We start from the raw sequence: 15,616 nt of genomic DNA on the forward strand, positions 1-15,616 counted from the left end.
GTATTTCACAGATTAGAATTAATTTGAATTGATCTGAATAACACCTCTAAAGTTGAGAAGCAGTGTTATTCCTGCATAGACTTGGAAACTGAAGTAAGAGTCAGAGAAGGGGCTTGTCAAAAGGACACAATGAATTAGCACTGCAGATAGGAACTTAACAGAAGTTTGGGTTTCCATTTCATATGATCAGTCCTCAAAGTTGTTTCTCTCTCAAGCAAGAAAAGGAAGCCAGTAGACCTTTGCTCTGGTGGATGTGCCAGTGGAAAGTGAAATACCAAGAAGGGCCCAGTCCATTCTGTGTCCTGCTGTTTGAGTTTTTGTATGAGAGCAAGAGCTGACCCCCATCTCTGTGATCAGAGATCATTTGCTGTACCAACCTACTGAACAACCCAAGGCATTTACCTAGTCCTAGGGCAGTGAGGACCTATAGATTCTGCTTTATTTTTTACTTCCAAATGAGGGATGACACTTCAATCAAAACCAAACCACATTTACCCTTTTCTTACAAATCATGAAGAGCAGATGTATCATCAGAACAACTCTGAAGAAGCTGGAGAAGAGCTTTCTAGTTAGGTGAACATAAAATAATCAGTTAGATGGGCAAGTACACAATTATTTTTTAACAGTTAATCTGCTCTTCATTTTCTAGTTGCAGTTAGTTTACAATCAACAGTAATATAGATTGATTTTTTTTTTTACTGGAGAATAGTTGGCTAATTCTGCATCCGTAATTAAGACACCAGGGGGATATTTGTATTAGTCTGCTGCAAATATTGAGTAGTGTGATGTGATTACCTGAAAATCAATACTTCAGAAGTGTTTCACTTTGCTTTCATGCTTTTTCACAGAAAGGTCATATGCCTTAATACTGCTAGAGAAGCCCTTGGCAGAGAAAGTCCATGGTCTTTATCTTCAGGGCCTTCATTAATTATTCTCTGGAATCCTAAACTTTGTGATCTGATTGCTTTTAGGGAGAGGAAGTGGAGAGAGGATTTTGCTGTGCTGTCCATGGGTTGACTAGCACTACTTCCCCAGTGATTTTGCTGTTGGGAAACATAAAGTTTTTAATAGTTTTTCTAGATTATACTTTTGAATTTTTTTTCTTTCTAATTCAAGTAACTATGTGCTAACCTGGTTTGTTTTGAATCAGACATGTATTTGCAATACCAGAACTTGGGTATCTGTTAAAGCAGGTTTTTAAATGTCTTTAGTACTTCTTTTTCTGTAAAATGCCTCTGTGCAGTGCAGTGGGAGTGGATCTGGAGCCAATTAAATTTTTGTCTAAAATAGGATCTTTAGGTTGATATGTTCTTATATTACCAGATTTTCTGTTTCTTACAATACTTGGAATAACTACACCATTTGAACATTCTATGTGACTTGTTCATCTCAGATTTGCTGGCTGATTGGGTTTTTCCCCTCAGAAAATGTCAATCCAAATGATCTAGCCATATGGCAAGAGACAGATATGCTTTCTTTCCCATGCTAGGTGAGTTAAATCTTTGGTCACATGTGTTATATCATGTATAACTCCCTCCTACCAGTACTTCTGGTACTAGGATCTACTTCTTCCAGTCTAAGTGAGGGTTGTTGTAGCAAAAGGAAAAGTTTTTCTGTTGGAACAGTGTACATAATTAATTTCATCAGATAATAAGGAGCTGTGGAACTTAGGTCAGGGTGATGTTTTTAATAAGGCCCACTGGTGTTGTTCAGTGCTACTCTGATTATTCAGCACCTTTTTTTTTTTCATTTTCCCTCTTGTTTTTAAAGAGAATTTTTAATTTGTCCTTATGTAATTTATTTTCTTCTCTAAAATGGAAAGGGGCATTGAAGAATCACACACACACAAAATACATTTCTTAGTCGACCTTCAGCTTTTTCCCCTGGAATGTCTAACTTTGATGTTATTAGTATTTTCCACAAATATTTCCACAAATATTTCTTTTACTCTCAGGTTTTATGAGGTTCACAAATTAAAACAGTTTCATGTCTATTATTATCACAGAACATGAGTCATATAAATGCATCAACTTATTTACAGAAGAATAAAATGTTTAGCTCACTGATGAGAAACTTTGTTAGTTTTACAAGTCAGATACTTTATTTAGTATTGCTTCCCTGGTTAGAGAAGAAGCCTGATGGGTAATGAAAAGGAGAAATAAAATCCTGATCATTTACAATAGCAATTTGCAGTGAGAGCCAATAACCAAAAAAATCTGAGGTCTACACAGCTCCATAGCATTTTGCATGCCTTGAAGCTCCTGAGCTAAGAGAATATGAGGGAAAAGGAAAGAAAGTTGCTCACCACTCCAGGAACCTCCTTGTCCTTTCCTGAGTAGTGCTGGTACTCACGTGCCTCCCTTTCTGTCTCCTGATAGTAAATTATCTGCATGATCAGATGTGCTGGTTCCAGAATCAGATGCAATGGTTCCCTAGCCCTCTCCCAAAGTTTTCCTGATCTCACCAGCTCTGTCATTGAATGTAAGGGTTGGCTTGGCCTGACAAGAGCAATAGAAAGAGGCACCTGGTCTGATAAATAGCTTTCTTTTCCGCTGGAGTGCGCAGTCTGGCAGAATCCGTTCCTCTTCCATTCATTAGCTGACCCCTATGCATGCGTTTAGTGCATTTCTTTTCTGTATTTTTTTCTGTACTCAGTCATCATGCTCATCTCAGGAGAAGCTGCACCAGCTGCCCTTTCAGCCCACGGCAGATGAACTTCATTTCCTGACAAAGCATTTCAGTACTGAGAGCATCACTGATGAGGAAGGGCGCCATTCTCCAGCCTTGAGGCCTCGCTCTCGCAGTCTCAGGTGAGCTTTGGATTGCTTGTTGAATTTTTTAAGATGTTGGACACATTTATTGCATTTCTATATGTGCTTTCAGATCTAAGAACAGTTACTAGTTACTTGTAGTTGCTTTGTTGCATATGTTTGAAACTTTTAATCAGCATTTAACTCACCTCATCTGATCACAAAGGATTTTTTTCTCATATTGCTGAGCTTTTGGATTGCAAAGTGGTTGATATGCTCTGCTTTTGTTTTTTCACAATAACTCTATGAAAACATGATCAGCAAGTGTCTCAAACTAAATGCATAGGGTGTAGATTTCCTTTAGTGAAGTTTCTTCTCAGAATTTTGCTGCAATATCATAAGGATGTGGTTATAACCACTTTTAATAACTTTTCTGGCAGTGCTTCAGAGTAGATAAAGTCAAAACCTTAAATGGAGTTGCACCCCAGCATGATTTTGTAATAGTGCTGAAAATGTTTCTGCTACATTAATAGTTGAATAATTTTACTTTTGGTTCAGAGAACTGGTTGTTCAAAGATAACCATCCAGGTTATTTCCTTGTGTAGTTGATTTCTCCATACATAAACCAGAAGCAACTAGAATTTCATCTTTCACAGAATTACAGAATGGCTGAGGTAGGAAAGAATCTCTGGAGGTCATCCTGTGCAAAACCCTATTCAAGCAGGCTGCCCAGGGTCATGTCCATATAGCTTTTGAATATCTCCATGAACAGAGATTCCACAAACTCTCTGGGCAATTTTTCTGCAGATCTTTAACAGTTATGTGGAATCAATCCACAAACACTTTGTATCATGGCAAAAGCCTCAAGTTTTGCTATCCCTTTAGTGCTGGACCAAGTGAATGAAAGTCTAGACACACCTTGTGAAAGAAAAGGGTTTTTACAAGCAGGATGGAAGGAGTGAAGTCTTCATTCATCTCAGGATGCTGGAGGTGGATATCACCTTTAAATTAATGGACAATATTCAACAACTCTGCCAGCTGGAGTTGCTGATTCAGTGTGCCCAGCTCAGGACTTGGGTGGGAATTTGTAAAAGTAGGAAGTGAAACAGGCCAGGATAGTAACAAAACCCACAGTGAATATCATGTCATGGCAGAACTGACCTTTCAGGACTATTTGTAGTTATTTGTATGTTCTAAACTTCAGTGCAGGCTGCATGGTAATTGCATATGGTCCTGTTAAGTGTAGTTACACAGTAATCTACAGGAGCAGGTGAGTGCTGTGGGTAGTGGCACACTTAGCCAGAGACCTCCTCAGTGCCATGTAGTAAAGACTAATTGTAAATTCTGTACTGAGTCCCTTTGAACCATAGTCCTGCCACTGATAACCCTGACCCCTGCTGAGCAGTGTAACTGTAGTGGCACCAATTCTCTAGGGGTGAGGCAGCTCCTACAGACACACTTGCTAAAGTAATGGTTGTCCTCTAACACAGGTGTCATCCTGTTGTAGAAGACACTTCTGCTAATGCAAGAATGATAAACATGACCACGTAAAGAGCCCAATTTTATTTCCTTCCTTGTTAATATGGGTTATCAGGTTGCAGAGAATTTTGCCTCTGTGAGCCAATTTGAAGCAGACTGATCATGGAGTAGGTTTATAATTTGTGGTGGGATGAGATTAATTCAGTGTGTCATATAACTGATTAATCTTCTTCTCTTGAATACCTTTTCTGGCTCTCTCATGGTTTTTAGTGTGAAAATGTCCAGCCTTATTGGTATTCCAAAGCTTAGAATGAAGTAATTTAATTTTTTCAACTCACTGTGCCTCATTTGGTTTTCATTTTGCTTATTGCCAGTACTGTGATGCTGTGTGACTCTAAAGCACCCTTGCCACTACCAGGCATTCATGCTGGCCCTTGCACCTCCAAGGAAAATGGATAGGTCACTCCAACCAACTGCAGCAATGTTTGCAGGAGCAAAAACCCTCTCACGGAGGGGAGCCTGTGCTTGTAAACAAATACTGAAATACATGAAGACCAGACATTGTTCACTGCACAAAGCTTGCTTATTTATTTGCCCATACTTTAGAGTTACCTCACTTGGTGAGAAGATATTTTCACTTACTTAAAAAATAAAAGCTGAGAACAGCTTTTGTTTTTCAACATTGAATTCAATTAAGTAGTAATTTCCTAAAAATGTATTTTTTCACTCAGTGGTCTTGTTTGATCAGCTTTAATGAAAAGCAGATGAACAAAATACATCAGACATTTCCTTTAATTGGCAGCCATGGCTTTATAATTTAAAAGATGGTGTCATAGTTAATGTGTATTCATTTTCCGTCCTATATGACTGCAGCCTTACATCTGTTTTTGAGAGAGGAACTAGCATTTTGAGATGTCACTGCCAAATGCTGAGATTGGTTTTTTGTCTCTGTAATCCAAGATATTTTTTTTAGAAGTGTCAGATGATCCTTTTATGCTCCTAGGTATAGAATATTGCCTAGATGTAACTTTTGGAAAAATACACATACTTTTTTGGCTAGAAATGTACCATTTTCTAGCTGCAAATGTTCTATTCATACAGAGCACTCCTAATGATCAAACTGGATGATAAAACTAACAAAGTGTGCAGTCATGGAGGGTGCACTGACAGGTTGGTAGCACCTCTGCTTTGCTTGAGGTGTTCTGCCAGTGTGCCTTGAGGATACTCATCTTTTATTTAATCATGCCTTATTTGAAATGCTCAGAATTTCTGCCCTGAAGAAATGGCACTGGCTCTTTCCCAGCTGCTTTCCTGTGCAGGGGGAAGGAGGGAACAAGAGACCAGCACTGAAATGCAGGGGTGTGACATCCTTATAAAGCTGCTTGCAAAATCCAGGAGCCTGTTCTCTCATCTGTCTCAAAAAGGTCCAGTACTCATGTGCTCAGTCAAAGAACATATTTCCATGTGACCCACCTGTTTTGGTGCTTGTTGTGTGTCTTCGGTAGAAGAAAAGGCTTCTTTATTACCTGCAGAAGTAGCTCCTAAATATAATCTCTCAACTGTTTTCTCTCTCTTTTTTTTTTTTTTTTTTAAATAATGCAACCTTCAAATTCTTTCAAGTTATTGACCAACAGGGAGATCCCCAGGCTACATTTGTTATGTTCAGATCAATCCTGGGCATCACCTGAACAAGATTTTTTTTCTCCCTGGAGTAAAATGCATGAAAAGTTGTGAATACTTGCACGAAACTTGGCATCATTACTCTTTTTAAGTTAAAGAGATGCTGCCTTCCATCTTTTCCCAGTTCTCTTCACTTGTCATCTTTAGCAGTTGCTCACATGTGGGAATGTGTGGAGAATGTCAGAGATAAAAGTAGAGTTAACTAATAAAGACTTTTTCAGGAGCTGCCTTTGTGCAGTCACTCAGCCCACCAATCTGCCCATTTTTCTTGATCTCTTTTAGTATTTCAGGATAATGTTGTCTAGGTAAAAAGGGCAGAAGATTGTTGCAGTGAATTTTTATATAGTTGAAGTAGATGAGATCATCCTTCTTCATCTCTTTGCTGGATAGTGCTTTTTAAACGCAATCCTCCAGCCTGACTTTTAGCATGCTGGATCCTGCTGTTGAGAATATACAGACAAAACAACTGGAAAATACCAAAAAAGACTCCTGATGATAAAATGCCCAAGAAGCAATAGGTGTTGTGAAAACCAGTGGCCCACACAGTCGATTTTTATCTTTCATCCTGCAGGCTGTGGGGCTCTCATCTCAGTGCACTTCAGAGGCAGCTTTAACCACTTGAGTAATCGTGGTGTGTTCATCCCTTCACGCTGCTCTCAGGCAGGGCCATCCACCACAAGCTGTGGAGCAGGAATTCACATCCCCATGGATTTGGGGAAGGATAATAGTTTTATATTCTACAGCACAAGGCATCTGTTCCTTCTGAAAACACATTCTAACTGTATTACAGATAATGTTGGTCTCTTTTTTTCCTCTCTCAAGACAGTGTGTCCTGTGAACTTGACTTGAAAAGGTTTTTCAAAGTGGTCGGTTTTATATTTATTAACTTTTGGTTTCACTCACCTTTTTCATGGTTTTCTGATATGAAGTAAACTGGGTATCCTTATTTATTCTTTGCTCTGCTCATTACTCCAACTTTGTGTTTTCATTCTGAAGCAGTCTCAGTCTTTGCTGGCATGCATAAAACCCCAGAAATATTGGAAAGCAGAAGTTGCAGCCCCTGCTGCTGGGGAAGTTTTCTGACTTCTAGTATTAATGTAACTTTCATTACCTCAAAGATTTAAATATTTATTTCTTGGGAGAAGAGGAAGTCTCACCTTCAGCAGAAGGCTTATCTTAGTGCCTACTTTATCCAACTTTAGCTCTCTAGTTTTCAAATTCTTTATTTTGTGTGTCTGGAAATGACAGAAAATTAAAGCCTATAGTTTTAAGTTTCCTATGAGAACTGACTTTGGTCATATCCTGTAAATACAACCTAATTAAACCTTTATATACAGTGTGAAAGCAGAGGGAAACGCAGTGCTTTCAGCTTTTTTGCTTTTTCCTAATAAGCACAGTTATCATAGTGAAGGAAAAATTACCTATTCATAAACATGTCAGTTTTATTTAGTCACCCTTAAACTAGATTTTGTGAGATTTAAGTTATTGCATAAATGTTGCTCCTCGAAATAGCTCTCTATAAGCTATTTTCACTTTGAAGCATCAGATAAGGAGACATGAGTTTTGACAGGTTGAAGGCAACAGAAATCTTTGTGGGAGATAGATATCCCTGAAAATCCACCTCCACGTTGTCTCATAAAGTGGAGGAAGCGTGAAGGAGGGGAAAAGAGAGAGTAGTTTTTCATTCTGCTGTTAAGCTTAAGGGGACAGATATTATTCTTCTAATGCCTGCTCTGCTGAAATGAAAAACTCACTGACAATAATCACTTCTTTGACCTACCTACCTGCTCCAAGAAAAGGGAAGGAGCCTGCCTTTTGTCTTAAAATGTTATGCACGTGCACAGCGTGTGTTCTCTGTTTTGCAGAAAATAATCTGTTCTTTTGTGAGGCTTGAAATTTTAGACTGGTTTGGTTCTGCTTGTGAAATTTTTGGTGTTGGGTAGATGTGTGAAGCTTCTGCATTTGAAAAGATGTCATGCCAGTAAAATGTCTTAGACTCCTTTTATCTTATTTCTAAATTTCCTTGTGTTCTCCCTTGGTGGCATTCAGTTATCTGCCCAGTCCTTGTTCCTTTTTCACCTGGTTGTGTCCTAGAGGTGCTGTAGAGAACCTGGCAGTGCTTGGCAGGTAGCCTTTGGTTAGCTAGGTATCCAGCTAATTAGTTCCTTAGTTTCCCAACCTAAGAATCCACATTAGAAGTGATGGTGCAGTATATTATGTTGCAGTCTTGCTATAGTCAGCTAGACATTTAATTTGACCTGGTATATTGAGCAAATTTTATTTCGGGTGACAATGCGCACCTTGATCCAAAGTTTTATCCAGAGATTTTTGGGTATTCTGTTGTTTTGGTTGGTAGAAAGTGGTAGAAGGTGAGAGACAAAACTACAAATGCCCAAGGAAGCACTTTCTTGCCAATTGGTGTGCACAGACATTGTTTCATAAACAAAAGCAAACGCAGTAAATTCTCCTATCATGGTTCTCCCTAAGGAAATGCTACATCTGCTGGCAGGACAGCTCAAGTAGCCTGATTTCTGCAGAGCTCTTAATTTCCTGTATCCATATGAATAAAGTGCCTTGAAAGCAAAAGGCAAAATCCCTCATGTTTTATTGTAGCCCTAAGACAGCAAATACTTAAGCATGTGCAAATTTTAGTGTTAAAGTGAAGTATGTGTGTGCTTCAGTATTTCTGTGTAAGTATCAAAGGGCTTATATATACTTGTAATTTATACCTCACTTAGATCACACAGAGAAAAATTACATCAGAGAAAAATAAATTCTTCAATAACTGTGTTCACCAAGTCCTCCAGCTCCATATGAAGTACCAGTAAACAAGTGTGGTGTTTGTGTCAGCATGTTTTGTCTTAAGAGTAAAAAGGATGAGGATAGCAGGCTAAATGTGCAGGGGAATTTGCTTATAACTCTGCAATTTAAATGTTTTTACCCGAATGTTTAATTATGTCATACATTACATATGAATAGAGATGTAAGTTTCTTTTTAAAGAAAATTCTTCTTGATTAAAAATAGCTATCTATGCAGCTTAGGAAAGTTGATGAAAATGTCTTTTTACTTGCTATTCATAACATCCAAATCAGTTTTCTTCTTCAACATAAGGATTCAGTGACAGATTTAATCTGAAGTGCATTTTCTCAAGCTAAGGGATAAGCAGTAATAAAAACAAGACATGATGTAATTCATGGAATTTCAGTACAAGGCATGAAAAGAGTTTGGTATACTGCTACAGTCTGTGACCCAATGAGTTAAATTTTCTTTGAATTGTTAATATACATTGCCAAAATAATGGTTTTGCTCTAAATAGGTTAGCAGGAAGGTAGTAACTGTAATGCATTCCAAGTTTAAAATGCATTTATTCCATTTAGAGAGATCGATTTCATCCTTCACTAGAAAGTTTGAAATGTTTGAAGGCATTCTAGATAAAATTGTATAGAGTATTTTTAGGAGTATTTAGTACTCTTAAAATCATGAAGGCAATGATCATGTAAGATTGCAAATAATTGAAGCCCTTGTTTGTCTGGAACGTTGAAACAAGGTAGCTGGAGCACTGAGCTGCTGCAGGCGATCTGTGGCTGGGGATTATCTACATTACCTCATCCGCCTGTCCTTGGTGGCAGAGTGAGTCAGAGCCCTGCATACCATCAGATGTGATGAAACAAGATGCAACCCTTCTTTAAAAAACCCATCCAAACAGTAACATAAATGCAGCTTGTCAAGATTTACTGTCCTGTTTTTTTTTTTTTTTTGGTGTGCCTTAAAGTTTCTTGCTAACTGTGCATAAATGCAAATGGATTCATGGTGTAATGTGCATCAAGGGAGTGCAGCTCTCATAAAAGTACTCTGTCCCTGTTGCCTGTGGGATTTATTTTATATGTAAGATTTAGCTGAATAACAGTGCTCGTGCACTATCCTTCAAAGGAAAACAAATCTTCTCAACTTCTTTACTTCCTATTGCCCTGCTCCCTTCTGGCACTGGAGACTCCAGAGCTCACTGTGGTTTCTTTTGGAGTAGGGCTGCTCCTGCTGCCATGGAGGGCAGTCACAGGATGAGGGGAATAGCAAATCTATCTGCAATAAATGCATTGGGGTTTTGCAAGCTTCTGTGTTAGGGTTTGCAACCACTGGAAATGGAATAGGGGGGTTTCTGCCAGAGCCTGTGGGGACAGGGATGTCAGCATCTCCAGGAGACTGCAGACTGCCACTGCTTGCCAGGATCTTCTCTGAGGTCCAGCATCTGCACAGTAATGAAGCGAACTCAAATCTTTGGAAGGGCTACAGTCAATGTGGCAGCATTATGATCAGCACTGGGTTTTGAAGTTTTGGTGTGATATCTGTAAATGATAATGTGATTTCTTTTCTCCTCCAGCCCTGGTCGCTCTCCAGTTTCCTTTGACAGTGAAATAATAATGATGAATCATGTGTACAAAGAAAGGTTTCCAAAGGTAAAGAAATAATTTTTGAATAATGCATTCAATGAACTTGTGTCCAAGCTCAGAATTAGTTTATAGTGCTGGCTGGAGAAGGGAGTCCAGCTTTTACATCCCATTTCCAAGCAGTGATTGAGAGTTTGAAGCTGCCTCCTCATCTTCATATCTTAATTCTACAGTAGAAGAAATAGATTTGGTAGATGTAGAGATGAGGATGGAAAAGGCTGAATTGTTTTTTTTTGTTTGTATTTCATATTTGCTAAATTTATGTTGTCTTCTATTGGCATGAGAAATTCTCACAAGAGTGAGAAGAATGGCCATGCCTTGGCTTTTTAAAAAGCTGGATAATGAAACCTGTGGAAGCAAGTTAAAAGTCAAAATCTCATTGAAATGAGTGTAGAAGATTGTGTATCCCACAGCTGTTGATATGGCCATTCCTTCCTGTTCCACCACCAGCAAAAATAGATGTTTCTCTGGAGACAGGATATCAGGGCTTATAGTGATAGAAACACCGTGTGTTTCTTGCTTGGGGCAATGATTTTCAGCTTCCACAGTCTTGTCTAAAAGTTCTGAAAACTGCCTCACATCTTACATCCTTACTTTGGAGACCCAGGGAGGAATACAGCCTCAGGACCAAGATGTTTTTTATGGTCATTTACATTTTCAGAAAGCATGTTTTGATTAATTTTTGTTATTTGCTCATGTGACTATTTGCTCATGTGAATATAACTTTTGCCTCTGATGTGCTATCTTGATTCTCAGAAAATGCTACTGTATTTTGGAATATTTTTTAAGCCTTGTGCCATTTGATATTGCAAATGTTTCTTTAGCACCCTACTTGTTTATGCTTTAAGGTCTGCCTTAGTAAAATTCAGGATTAATTTCTCTTTATTCTGCACTTTTAGGCCACGGCACAGATGGAAGAACGGCTGGCTGAGTTTATTGCCTCCAATGCTCCTGAGAACGTGCTGCAATTAGCAGATGGGGTCCTAAGTTTCATTCATCATCAAGTTATTGAACTGGCCAGAGATTGCCTAGATAAATCACGTGAAGGTCTTATTACTTCTCGGTACTTTTATGAGCTGCAGGAAAACTTAGAGAAACTTCTCCAGGATGTAAGTGCCCTCTGGAAAGTAGAATATATTATTTTGATTGAAACTTTAACCAATAAGCCAGAGCTTTGATTTAAGGAGAGACGGTGTGGATTCCAGGGGAGGGGCAGCAGGTGGGGGGAGATGTTCCAGTCTCCTGGAAAAGGATCTACTGTGGGAATATTTGAGTAAATCACTTCACCTGTGAGCTTTGTTGGTACAGAAATTAAATGTAAATATGAGTAAGTCAAAGGCAGTCTTTACCATTTATGAAGATTGGGTTTATTCAGCTGAACAAAATTACTGAAATCTTTTCTCATGAACTTCAGGACTCTGAGTGGCTTACTGATTACAATAGAGCCTTCAAGGAGTGAAAACACCATAGTTATTAGTGTTGCTGTAAATTTTTCACAAAAGATTTTCTTGAGCTGAACGTAATCCAGTTGTGGGCTTTTAGTACTTGGATGTGTTTTGTGGCATTCAAAGCATATGAAAATACACAAGGGGGCGTAATTTTAATGCAGTCTCAGTATGCTTCAGCTACTCATTAAAATTTGCTCTTTCCCTTCAACATGAAAACAATATTAAATTTCAAACATCTCTTAGAATTTATGCCATAATTGGTGTGAAGAGTCTATTGCCAATTGCTGAGTGCAGACCTCTGTTTAGGAATATCTTCCTAATCCTCTGCTTTAATGATACAGCAAGCTGAAAAAACTGATTTTATAAATATTGCATTCTCAGATAGCAAATATCACAGAGACACCTGGAAACAGAACATCTAAAATACTTTGTTTTCTGTTATGATTTTCATTTTATTTTACCTTTATTGATAAGTTTGCCAACTCACTGGCATGAATTGCACTAGATTGTGTCCCTTTGCCACTCTTTTCAGACATTAGAAAAAGGCAATTGAGTAAAAATACTATATTAATATACATTTGTTGTATTAAAGAGCTTTGTGAAAGCTGCAGGAACTTCCCTTGTATCAGCTAAATTTTTTTGGCTGCCCCATTTATGTAAGTGTGGCTGTAATTTTTCTGGTATTTGTTATGCTTGAGAGAAAAATGAGTCATGTTTGGATCTGTGATGTTCTGCTTGGATGGGGAATATAATTTTGACAGACCAAGAGAGGAAGGGAATGTGTTTTGAGGGTCTATATGATTGTCTGCCTATTGGATATCAGTAACCACTTGTGGATCCCCCTTCTATCTCCAGAGTCTGGAAGCAGAGTATTTGCACATGTCAGCTGTGAAATAAGGGATCAGGTCTCTTTGAGTGATGGTTTGGAAGTTGGGAAGGTTTCATTGAAAGTGACTTTGTATGCTCAGCAAAATCCCTTATGTTTCAGGGGCACAGGGGGACTACAGTGTGTTTTACTGCTTTTGGTAGTAGATCCTTGGAGCCTGAAACTCTCCCTGTCCCTGACTTTCCTCCTGTGTGTGGACAGTGATTTCTTACACCATAAGGAACTGAGAGAGCCATAAATTAGGGCTGGCCACTTCCAGTCTGCATTTTCAGTCCTGTCTTCTGGCCTGAAGAGGTTAATCAGGGTCTCAGAGAAGGTGTGGGTCAGATAAATCAGCTTTTCCTTTTCTCCCCTTTCTCTCAGAACAAATCCTCAAAATATACTTCTTAAATTCCCCTTCCCCTTGATCCTACAGGTATTATCCTGCTGCTCTGAAATACTGGGAAAGGTGTCATTGAACTGTGATTAGAGGAGATACAATGGTCATCTGAGCTTGCTCAGGAATTGACATTTGGGGCTTTCTTTGCCCTCTTCCTCCTTAACATCTTCTGCAGAGTGAGGGCGAGAGAGGGGTCAGCTCTTCAGTGTGATTGATTTACTCTGGGAAGTAAGGTGGGCTAGAGGTGATTAAAGGAAAGTTTAGAGAGGCAGAACAGGCTGGGAAGGAAGGAACAAAGACATTAAAGACATAGGAGGAAAGCCAAAGGCTTCATTCCACATCTTTCTCACTTGTTTTTTTTTTTTCCTGTCCTATGGATTTTTCTGTTCCTTAGCTTATCATCTCTTAGATTTTAATATTTAAGAGCTACTTATTTGCTCTGCTTGCCTCGTCTGTGCTTTGCACTTCAGACTGCATTCTGCAAGGAAATAATTGGAACATTTTAGTCAAAATATATAGAAATTGGTGATGTTATTTCCTTTGGATGACTCACCTGAAGCACAGGACATTTTGGAGTCAAGTTTAAACTATTCCAAATTTGATGGCAGGATCTTAGCCTTTGTTTAGGTTGTAAAGTATCATAAATAATAGATACATAAATAGTACCAATTAGAAGGTAATTCAAAGAGCTGTTCAGCTTGGGAGTCGTATGGTCTGTGTCGGAGGCTATGGAGTTTTATGGTATATTTTTATAACATATTGAAAGATTGGAAGGATTCTTTATTGGTGAATAATGAGGTCAGCAAGTGGCAGAAATATCCATAGATTTTCTTACAATTTTACTGTGAAAGAATGGATTCTCTCTCTTAAAAATTCTTTTTAAGGTATTGATTCTAATATCTGGTAACAAATTAAACTTGCACAGCATTTCAAACCATAAAATGGAAACTTGATTTAATATATTGTACTTTGAGTAAAAATGTAAAACAGACTGTTTGGGTATGCAAATAATGAGCTGTTTAAATGCACCAAACCAGAAAGCTTTTGGAAGATTTTTAGATCCTGGCTTTTGTAATAACATGCCAACAGATCTCATTAGCTATGGCAAATGAGATCTTTTGCCTTGTTTGGAGCATGAAATACTGTCCTTTAGCCAGAAGAACTTATCACATCATTGAAATAATCATGAGGTAAAAATGAATGTGAGAGATTTTCTTCATTTTGGAAAACATGAACTTGAATGCTACACTTCACATCAAAGTAGAAATGCAAAAAAATAAGATAAAGCACTGATATAAAAAAGAACATGTGACATTCAGTTCTTTACCTGTTACCATGGGTTAGAATCTCAGGTTACTGAGGAACAAAAGGTTATAGACAGTTATTCCTTGGCTGAATCACTAAGGTAGAAGTAGCCTAGGTGTAGCCAGTTGGGCAGGAAGGTGAAGGATTACAGGTGTTTCTGTGAACAAAAGGAGCAGGGGAGGGTATGAGCATTCTACAGCAGTGAATGATGCTGCATATTGGCAAATGGGTATTCTGGCTGGGGTTGCTTTCTTAGTAGGAGCCTGAGTGTGAATTTATCAGTCCTTGGCTTTGCAGGTCTATTGTTTTGGTTTCCATCAGTCTATTAGCTCAATTACAGCGTTGTGACTTGCATATCCCAGTTATTGGTCCTGCTGAAGCCCAGGGGAGGACAGTGATTTTAATTTCATGCCCCAGCAGCCACAGTTAGTGACGGATGGGTCTTTCAGAGGAGGGAATCGGTTTGTAAATTACCCATCTCTGCCTCCCGTGCACGTGTCGCCAGCAGCGTGTGCAGGAATGGCACCAGCCCCTGCCCAAAGCCCTCCTGGGGACGGCAGGGAGCCCTGAGGTGCCGCCAGCAGCCGCAGCCCGGCGCGTGGTGCTGGGGACGCGCTGCTCAGCTGGCACAGCTGGCACCTGGCTCATGGGAGCGGCAGCTTGGCTGGACACACCTCCTGCTCCTGGGCTCCGTCCGTGGGACACTGGGGACAAGGAGTCCGTGGGGATGGCCGGGCTGTCCTGTGGGAGCAGCAGAGAGGAGGAGGCACTTTCACTGCGGATCCTGGAAGAGCGGCGCTGTGCAGAGATGATGGCTGAGTGGCTGTTACAAGTTGTGTTTGGTTTTTGTAAATGCTTTTTTCCTTTTCCTTTTGCTTTTCTGTATCATTTGGCAGTCATGGTCTAGCTTTTCATTTTCAAAACAGACACCTGATTAAACTAGCTGCGTTTTTAAATTGTTTTGCCTAGATTGTCAGAGATGAGAAAAGGAGAAAACAAAAGGACTTGATTTAAAAGACTAAGTTCTCTTTAACAGTACAAATGGGTGCAAAATGATGAATTATATCTATTATATTATATTTTTTGCATAATATAACCTATGTGGGGGGGAGAAAAGAACTTTCCAATTGCATGGCTTAAGTTTAAAATAATACAAAGTTGTTGATGTTTTATCTATTCATTTCAGTGCAGCTAACCTCTGGTGATCTGGAATGGTTTTTAAAATATGAAAGCATTCATTTCT

At 39.0% G+C, this 15,616-nt stretch overlaps 1 protein-coding gene across 1 annotated transcript in view; it reads left to right on the forward strand.

The window, feature by feature from the left end:
• Positions 1–15,616, forward strand: part of MAST2 (microtubule associated serine/threonine kinase 2) — a 187,598-nt gene that overhangs the window by 135,805 nt on the left and 36,177 nt on the right. Inside the window, 3 exon segments of the mRNA XM_054515725.1 lie at positions 2,656–2,810; positions 10,289–10,364; positions 11,255–11,464. Of these exon segments, the coding sequence (XP_054371700.1) occupies positions 2,656–2,810; positions 10,289–10,364; positions 11,255–11,464 (441 nt within the window).

Source organism: Molothrus ater, chromosome 9 (assembly GCF_012460135.2).
Source record: "Molothrus ater isolate BHLD 08-10-18 breed brown headed cowbird chromosome 9, BPBGC_Mater_1.1, whole genome shotgun sequence".
NCBI classification, from domain to species: domain Eukaryota; kingdom Metazoa; phylum Chordata; class Aves; order Passeriformes; family Icteridae; genus Molothrus; species Molothrus ater.